The sequence below is a fragment of the Amaranthus tricolor genome, chromosome 7, assembly GCF_026212465.1.
Source record: "Amaranthus tricolor cultivar Red isolate AtriRed21 chromosome 7, ASM2621246v1, whole genome shotgun sequence".
NCBI classification, from domain to species: Eukaryota; Viridiplantae; Streptophyta; class Magnoliopsida; order Caryophyllales; family Amaranthaceae; genus Amaranthus; species Amaranthus tricolor.
The window spans coordinates 18,176,395-18,185,875 of NC_080053.1; the positions used below are offsets into that span (position 1 = coordinate 18,176,395).

The following is a 9,481-nucleotide window of genomic DNA, read 5'->3' on the forward strand; positions in this document are numbered from 1 at the left end:
AATAAAATCACCAAAAAAACAGACATGGGCCCTCAGCTGAACTTTGTAAAGATCTAATCAAATCTCAAGTATGAAATTTTTGAGAGCACTCCACCTAACCGTAAACACCACAGATAAATCAGCAGTTACTACCATCAACATCCCTAACCTTCAACATAATGTGGTGACTAGAATAAGACACCAAGGTAGCATCCCATCCTTTCCACCAAAAGCCCAACCCTCCTGCATGACCCGCACTACTTAGACAAATACCCGAGTTAAAACCGCATTGAGACCGGACGACTTCTAATTTTTTATCTTCAACCATAGTCTCCATAGCAAAAATAAACTCCGGACGTTCACGCCAACACCAACTTTTGAGAGCGTTAATTGTCAAGGGATTGGCTAACCCTTGACAATTCCAACTTAAGAGTTTCATTGATGTTCGCGGGGTTGAGTATGACCAACCTCCGCTACTTGAACAGGGACATCAAAAAACCTTCCTTCAACAGTTTTAGATTTCTTCGTATCAACATCAGCATCTTCCATATCCACATCCTCATCCCGAGCCAAACGTTTCCCACTTATCTCGCATTTATCACGTTCCATGATGGGAGAGTTATTGGTCTTACCTATTATTCTAGTATCTCTTTTAAGTAAGACAACTTTCTTCTTGGATTTTCCACCCTTTCTACATTCTCGATCATTCAATCCCATTTTAAAACTCAAAGCCCTTTCAATGTGTGGAACCTCAGAAATCAAAAGGCTAGTGTTATCCTTACTCAGGGTAAAGGAACACTCCAACACAGACCCATTATCCACATGTGTTTCGACAGGTATAGACATAGAAGTATTCACAGAGGGGACCACGGTACTAACAATTTGTACAACAGCTATCGACATCTTACCAGCCTCCTTACCACTCAAACAATCCTCCACTACCGAGACAGCATGTTCATTATCATTCTCTTGTTCAACCTCCAAGCCATTTATCAAGGCAGAAGATGGATTACCTGCATGAACACATGGCTTATAGGGAAAGAATTTTTTGCCTCTACCTTTAAGAATTTCTAATTCCTCTTTGTTCTTGCTATAGACCTTTCTAGGAGAGGCTTTAATGTGCAGACCCCATTGCATACCCCCTTCACGATCCTCTTTAGAAACAACACTACAATTTTACTGGTGTGACTCATTATACCGCACAAAAATAGAAATGGGGTAATCGTTCATATTTCAAATTAACATTAACAATATGATTACCTTTAATCTTAAGTTTTTGAACCTGTTTCAAAGGTTTTGACACATCTAACATAACCCTCACATGACGGTACGGATCAAACCTCAAGAATATCTTCCTCGACTTCCATGACTTCCCCCAATAAAGATGCAATAGATTTCACTCGTTCATTGGATCTAAACCCAAAAGGAAGATAATAAAACTGAACCCACAAAGGTAAGAATCAGAATATTACCTCAGACAGGTTGCATATTAGGAGGGATTTCTTGGAGGGGAAGACACCTTTGTTGGAAGCACCACGGGCGGCCATTCAACACCTTTTCCATATCTTTCCAGTGTAAGAAATGAAAGAGAATAGTATTCGCCTCCATTGATCGGAGTATCACCCCGTTCGTTAAATTCCATGCTTGAATCATGGTCCATTTTAAGGCATCAAAAAAGATAGGTTTTTCGGTGTATAATTTGCCTAGCAAACGTAACCCTAATTTTTCATCATTGGGATTGACATCTTTTGTACTGAAATCAAGAATGTCATCCGCATCATTGTCCACTGTAGACGAGCACATTGATCAGAATTATCCTCTGCCATAATTTGCTAGCCGACAAGAGAAGATCTCGAAAAAGAGAAAACCCTAGAATACTAGTGAGAAGGGGAGTTATAGAAAGACTAATTCAAAAGACAAATACATCAATTTACATAATTTTGAGGAATGTTAGTATGTTTGTAATTTGGTTTCGAGCCTTGAATTATGGTGTCTTCTGAGTATTTGAAATACCTAGTGGACATTGCTAATGAAAAATGGCTGCTAATTGAAAAAGAACTCCAAGGTTTTTGGAGGGTTAAATAAAAAGTTTGAATAAAGAATATTCATAAATAATAACTAACTTTTCCTATTGTTATAATAATCAATGAGTATTAAAGTGAATGTTAAACAATAAAAGTGAATACTTATTTTACATCCAAATCTACACTTTTAAGCAATGAAAATTAATTTTTAAATATTTAAAATGTCAATTTTACTTTTTAAACAAGTTTTGAACTTTAATTATCAAAATTCAATAAAAAATAAAAATAAAAAAAATAAAAAAAAACTCTCTTTTGATACGAGAATTGAAATAACAGTATTAGAATGATGCTTATTCAAATTCCCATGATTTCATAATTTCATACTATTAAACCTCACAGACCAAAGAGGGCAAGGACACATCATTTACTCTAAAATTAAAATTCCAGCAAATTCAGGCAAAATTAATAAAAAACCAATTACAAATAGCTTTTCCTGCACCAATTGTGGGACAAGCTAGGCAAAACAACAGCACAAATAATACTAGTATTTTATTTAATTTATTGAAAATGAAAATTAAATTAATACTGCTGTTATGAAATGAGATATCAGTTTAAAGCTTGTGGATAGTTTGCATGTCTGAAGCTTCTTTGATAGTCCCATTTTCAACATGATCCCACCATTTGTACAAGAAGTTATCGACGACTAGCCTGAACCACGGAGATAACTTCAAACCATCCTCACCAGCATCGGCTTTCCGGCAAATTTCCTTGAGTTCTTCTCTGCTAACGTACTTGGCATCAGCCACTTCATCAGGGTTCAGTGTCATCGAGACATCTTTTACGATGAACAGCAGATAATCAACTGATACATGGTGCAGTGCAAAGTCAATAGAGGTCATAAAGAAAATATAGCACGAGTGAAATGGGAAGTTAAAAGAGTTTACGTTCGTGTTCTCCCCATTTTCCATCGGATGGAGCCTTGTACAACATACGTCCAAGTGGTGTAAATTGATCAACTGGCACCTCTTCAGCCGGTATTCCCAGTTCGTCTTTAAGCTTCCTTTGAGCAGCATTTCTCACACCTAAAATGTGAAAGTCTATTTGAAACGCTCCAACCCAATTATTTTACTAATTAACAATTAGGAGAATGAAATATTACGTACCAAGAACATCCTCTTGAATGAGCTCTGATTCACGATATAGGGGATGACTGCAGCATGTATTGGTCCACACTAACGGGAATGTTACCTTTGTGGCAGAGCGTTGCTGTACAGAGAATGAAATATCACGAGCTAGTTTTTGTAGCATTGTCTCATAAAGCGACAAATACATTTAAGTCTCGCATAAATTCCATTCAAAATAATCCCATATAGCCTAGCACAAAAGATGATTAAATATGCGACTTTGAAGGAGTCAAAAGACAAAGGTCAGTATATTAAGCGATAGCTAAAAAGGGCAATCACCGCTAAACTACAACGCTAAAATCAACACAAGAGCCTTAACTCAAATATTGACGAATATTTAAAATGAGTGTACAGGCTACTAAACCTGAGAGATGCTTATTTAAAATTAATGAACTTTCAGAATCATAATAGCACGGCGTTAACATGTTAGGCCTGAATTAGACCTGTTCAACAGGCCGGGTCAGGTCGGGTCCGTTATTTGTAAGATAATAATATTACTTTAACAATTCGTCAACATCCAAAACAATATACTTTAATTGTAAGATCTTTGTCCCTTTTATGACCCGACCTTGTTATGACTCTCTATAGTAACCAATATTAACCCAACCCGTTAATGGCCCGCCCCGTAAATAACCCGTTAAAATTGACCCGACCCTTGACCCATTGGGTGCCCCGCCCCGTTGAACACCTCTAGGCCGGATTAACAGCTAGGATGAAGATAAGCCACTGTGTTTATCATAAGACTGCATAGAACATCATCGAAGAGGGTTAAGAATAGGATTGTAGAAAGGCTATATTAAAAACGAAGGAAAGAAAGTTCCACTAGTTCATCATGCATCATAAAGATGCAATCTTGTTTTCTTTCTAGGTCAACGTATATGTCATGATCAGACCCAATGCAACAGCCATTGGTAAACTTCAGATAGTGAAGCGTATAGAATACCTGAAGCAATAATTCATATTTAGAATTGAATAGAAATGCACTGAAAGCTCTGTGAAGCGCCTTTCCCGCGTTAATGTTCTCCATCAAGTGACCTATAAGACGTGAAAAAACATAAAGGGTAAGCAAACAAGTCAAACACAGCAATGCTCGAATTTTAGAGATATAAAACAAGAAATCAAATTATCTTCGAGTTCTAGAGATCACTAAAAATGGGGGTTTTCTTAAGACTCATCAAACTAAAAGCTGCAATGCTCGAATATAGGGATCATACAGAAACAGAACGGATAATATCCGTTAAAGAGCCAGAAATTGCTTCCCACCAGCGTATTGTGGTTGGACGATGCAATAAATCAAGAACGTTAAGATACTTCATGAAGCAAGACATAGATCATTGATTAGGTAAGATCATCTAGTAAGCCACCTTTTTAGTCACATGACACTTCAAAAAAGGCAATACAAAAGAAAATAACTTCAAACCAAAAAGAGATTTAGAAAAGTTACCTCGTCAATCATCAAATCAACAGGACCATGATTCAGAAAAACTGATCATGCACATGGACCACAAAATGGCGCTCATCACACAAACTTGAGTTGAGTGACAAAAACCACAACACTTCAACGCCTGATTCAACACTAGATGTACTGTCTCTGTCTTTGGATTGTTCTTTTCACTATTCCCTTTTATGTGAGCTTATGGGAGATGTGCAAAAAACAAAAATAAGGCGGAGGCAGTACAAAACTCCTAATAATGCGAAAACATAATCAAAGAAAATGTAAATTCTCAATCCCCAACTTGGCAAAAACCGTAGATTGTTGGTTTAAAGGTAACGCCAATTAGTCAAAAACACATACGTCGAAGTCTAGCACAGATATGGGTAAACCTTGTATGTACATTTTTCAATGATGAAAAGCATGTCAACAAAAAATTATAGTTCGCACAGAAACTCACAGTTATATTTGGTGTCATGACCAACAACATTATCACTCTCGTCCACCAAGATACATCTGCATAATAGTTAAACACGACATTAGAAGAGAGAAAATAGAAGAAGCTACAGTAATTGAGTCATTTATTCTCTGCACGAGAGCTAAAATGACCATAAATTGGATACGGGTAAAAGCCAAGGAACAACCAAATAAAGGCATGTGAATCATTACAACCTAATGCACTCAATCAATAAAATGAGATCAAGGTAACCAGAATGTTCACAGACTATATTGTGAATATGTAGTGATCGATGACTTGAAATGAAGTCAAGAAGACAATCAAGTTTATCCACAATTGTTGTCTTATCTAAGCTGAAGAACTGATGACAAAAATGTTAACAAAAGTAAGCCAAAAACACAGGTCATAAGCATTAAAATTTGGCAAATTAATGTCAAAAGTCATCAAGCCTTAGGGTTCCTCATCAAGTTTTAGATTTATATGAAAACTGAGATTCAGAGCAAAATTGACAAGGTGACAAAAGTACAGAATGAAGATCACATTGTATTTATAGACAAGATCAGATTATTACATTGTAATATAGCACAAAATGAGTCACATTATTTATGGAAAAATCAACACATTCAAAAGTTTATGATTTAGCCATCAATATCAGACATTAAAAGCCTAAATCTTTTCACAAAGCTATACATGGGTTAAATAGCCCAGCTAATACAAAATATTAGCATATGAACTGAGCTCGTCTCATCGAGAAACAGTGTCTCATAAGAGCAACTCAAAGCTTTTTCCCTTGACGAACAGCATCATTCACTAGTTTTTGCAAAACTCTCTTATACAGACTAAGAATCAACTTGAAGTCCCAAATCAAACAAGTATATTTGCCTAACATGTAATCCAATAAACAAGAAACATCAAAGTCCATAACATGTTGATTTGCAAATTGAAAACAAGACAAGTGAATAGTGAAAACACTAAATTTTAGCCATTTGGTGTCCAGCAAAATTTACCAGTTTCCAGTTTTAACTATAGAGCACTAGAATCATTTACACCATGAAAGAGATAAACTAAGTTACTAACCAAAGACATGATAAATTTTTTCCCATATATTGATTACCTACTATTCCTGTACCTTGTCAAGTAGCTATATAGAAAATTAGCCAAACTGATTCACCAACTATAGTTCTTTGGCTTCCATGTGGTTAAATCTATAATTATACTCCCACCTATTCTAATCAAATATAGCATGTATTTTTTTGTGTTATTGTATTTTATTCTCAATCGTTAAAACATAGTAAAGTTTTTAATTTTTAAAAAATATAATTAAAGATATTTAAGATTGAAATGAAGAATAGATAAGACCATCAAACCAAATGGAACATTGATTTAGATAGGAAGGAGTAGGTCACTTTATCATGTTGCTGACCATGTTTTCAGCTAAGCGTCAATAAAAACAATTTTGTTAACACTAATAAGGTAAGATTACTACATCCGACCAATCCATAACCTATATATGGGAATGACTTGATAAAATGGAATGTTGTTTTTTCATCAACTAGCATCAATAATGTACAAACCATCATCTCCAAAATCCAACAAATTCAAAAAACAAGGTTGACAACTGCAAAAGATTGGGACTTTCACCAAAAAAGGGTAATAATAAAACAACATCAAAACATAAATGAGCAAAATTTGGCAGAATTAAAGCAAAACGAGCATAACCCATATCAAATAAATTTAAACCCACAACCCCTAAAACATCAAAAAGCAATAAAAAGCTACAACTTTACCAATCAATTAAAACCCATCAAACAAAAAAGTAAGCAAAACCCAAAAAAACCCTGAACTTTAACAAAATGGGAATCTTTAAAAACTAAAGAAAAAGGACCCACTCATCCTCAAACATGAGTTTCCTTTGAACAGCATCCATGGTAGAATCAGCAAGTATGTCACCCATAGTTGAAGTGGCCAAAGATCGACCTATAAGTGGAGAGAAAGAAGAAGAGGAAACTGAGAGGAGAGAAAACGAGGAGAGCAGAGATTTGAGATGATTATAAATAAATAGAGATGGTGGATTGTGAAGGAGAGAGAACGAAGAAGAAGGTGGATTGAATTTATAGGGAGTGATGGCGATATAATTGAGATGTGATGCCATTACTATAACCAATACTTCAGGCGACGATGAGGACTTTTTAATTTTATTTTATGCACGAACATCACGTGTTTATTTAGGTTATCAGGTCGATTTAGGATCACATGTTTTAAATCGGTTCAATCAAGTATTATATCCATATTAATTTTTACATGATTTTATCATTTTGAAATCGGATCAAGTTGGATTTGATTACAAGATCGCGTAAATATCAGGTCACCTATATCAGCATGTTATTATTGTATTCTTTTCGTTTCTGAAAGGTTCACGGGAATATCAAAAGTTTAATCTATTAGATAGTGGAAATATATTTCATTGAAAAAAACTCTAATGGAGAAAAACGGAGACCATAAGCATTAAAAATATATAAATTAAAGTTACTGGAAAATATATTAGAAACATAAAGATTAGTACTATATGTTAAAATAGCGTTAAGGGAAATCTAGAGTTGTGCATAACTATCTGATGATCAATCCGATTTTTTAATTCGAAACTTAGGGTATTCGATTTAAAATTATAATTCGAATAAAATTTCCGTTTCAAATTTTTGGATATTGGGTATGATTTAGATATCAAATTATTGAGATTTGGATATCTGAATATCCAACATTTTTTATATAGTCGGATATCGAAGATCTGAAATTAGTTCGGATAATTGAATATTCGATATCCGCATATTATAAGTAAATTCAAATATCCGATATTCGTAAGAATAAAATTATATTTTATAAAAAATCATTTTGGACTAAATTTGAATGTTGAATATCGGATATTTTGGATATTCAATTGGATTTTCCAACATATCCTCATTGACATCATGTATTAGATACTTCGGATATCCGATTGGTATACTTTCAAAAATCTAATTCAACTGCATGTTTTGGATCAAATATTCGATTGCGCTCAACCCTATAGAATCATACTTTCTATTAATTTTACTGTATAATAGCAAAAAGAAAGTTGATTGTGACATGTCATTTGTCTTTTTTTATTGGTTAGTATTAATGAAATTTGACTGATTTGCATTTTTTACACTTATCATATTTACAAATTTATATTTTCGGAAAAACTCATACATTAATGGATGCAATAAATCACAATTATTCCAATTACACAGTTGTATATAAATGCACTGTTTAAAAAATTATAATGGAAAATATAGGACATACTTTGTAGAACATTATATATCATCTGATAAATTTCTAGAATTACACCGCGTAGAAAATTATACCATGGAATAAATTACATTTATTCCAGTGTAATTGGAATTACACAATTTAGAAAATTATACTACAAAATTACACTATGTATAAATTATACAACAATTTAGGAAATTATTTGAAGTACATAATAGCCCGTTTTTCCATCAATTGTCATTTAAAACTATAATGATATAAAATTTAATTAACTAATCAATAAAATCAGTCATTTATATTGTTAGACTACCATAATATGATTATAATTTTTGAATTTTAGGAAAAATGTAAAGTATGATTTGCAATCTAAAATTTTATTAAAATATTAATGTTTTTAAAATCCCTGCATTGCACGGGTTTCTATCCTAGTCACTACAAATAATAGTGTCAATTGTGACATTTAAAGTATCAATATCATGTCATTATCAAATGTCACCAAAATATTTGCTGACACTTGTAGGAAGTGTCATATTTTAAGATTGATATATTACTATAATACTCTAAAAATGGTGACATTTTGATGAAGTGTCAAAAATATTACATCACAATAGAATTTTTTTGTAGTGAAAACATGTTAAACCATAATTATAATAAAAATGTTAAAATAAAATTAGTGAAAAACATATGGGACTATAACTATTAAAAGTATTAAAATTAATATGATTAAGGTTAATTATGTAAAAAAATTGTTATATAAATAGAAAACACAAATCACTACCTCTCTCTATGGATCTATTATACTTCCTCGTTTTTTTGTTGCACCCAAATTATTTTTTACACTACTTATCATTCGATAGTATTTTACATATTGCGGCTATTAAACTAAAAAAAATAGTCATATTGGATCCTTTTTTATTTGTCTAGTCGGATATTTTTATAATATCAAATTTTTATAATTTTTGGTTGAGTACAATTTTAGATATAAACAACCCCACATATGCATTAGTCTGCGTAAAAGGTGCTTGGGTGCAAGTTAAAAAATGAAGAAGTATTTTTTAGGGATATTCTATATGTAGCAACATATTTTTATGAAATGTCAGTAATAACAAATCTTAAAAAA

General features: G+C 33.1%; 1 protein-coding gene across 1 annotated transcript; it reads right to left on the reverse strand.

Moving 5' to 3' along the window:
* Positions 1–2,532: 2,532 nt before the first annotated feature.
* On the reverse strand, positions 2,533–7,293 carry LOC130817887 (isopentenyl-diphosphate Delta-isomerase I-like). The gene is made up of 6 exons (XM_057683849.1): positions 6,966–7,293; positions 5,080–5,135; positions 4,131–4,222; positions 3,167–3,269; positions 2,948–3,085; positions 2,533–2,865 (listed from the first exon to the last, which is right to left on the reverse strand). Exons 1-6 carry the CDS (start codon positions 7,226–7,228, stop codon positions 2,615–2,617), a joined length of 903 nt encoding a protein of 300 aa, XP_057539832.1. The 5' UTR covers positions 7,229–7,293; the 3' UTR covers positions 2,533–2,614.
* Positions 7,294–9,481: the final 2,188 nt, after the last annotated feature.

What these genes read in the sequence shown, in the direction of transcription:
- LOC130817887 (XM_057683849.1), bottom strand. Translation starts at nt 7,228, where the DNA reads ATGGCATCACATCTCAATTATATCGCCATCACTCCCTATAAATTCAAT. An exon ending in AATATGAATTATTGCTTCAG is followed by an intron (nt 3,270 to 4,130) that starts GTATTCTATACG and finishes TTCTCTGTACAG; the next exon opens with CAACGCTCTGCCACAAAGGT. An exon ending in AAAATGGGGAGAACACGAAC is followed by an intron (nt 2,866 to 2,947) that starts GTAAACTCTTTT and finishes ACCATGTATCAG; the next exon opens with TTGATTATCTGCTGTTCATC.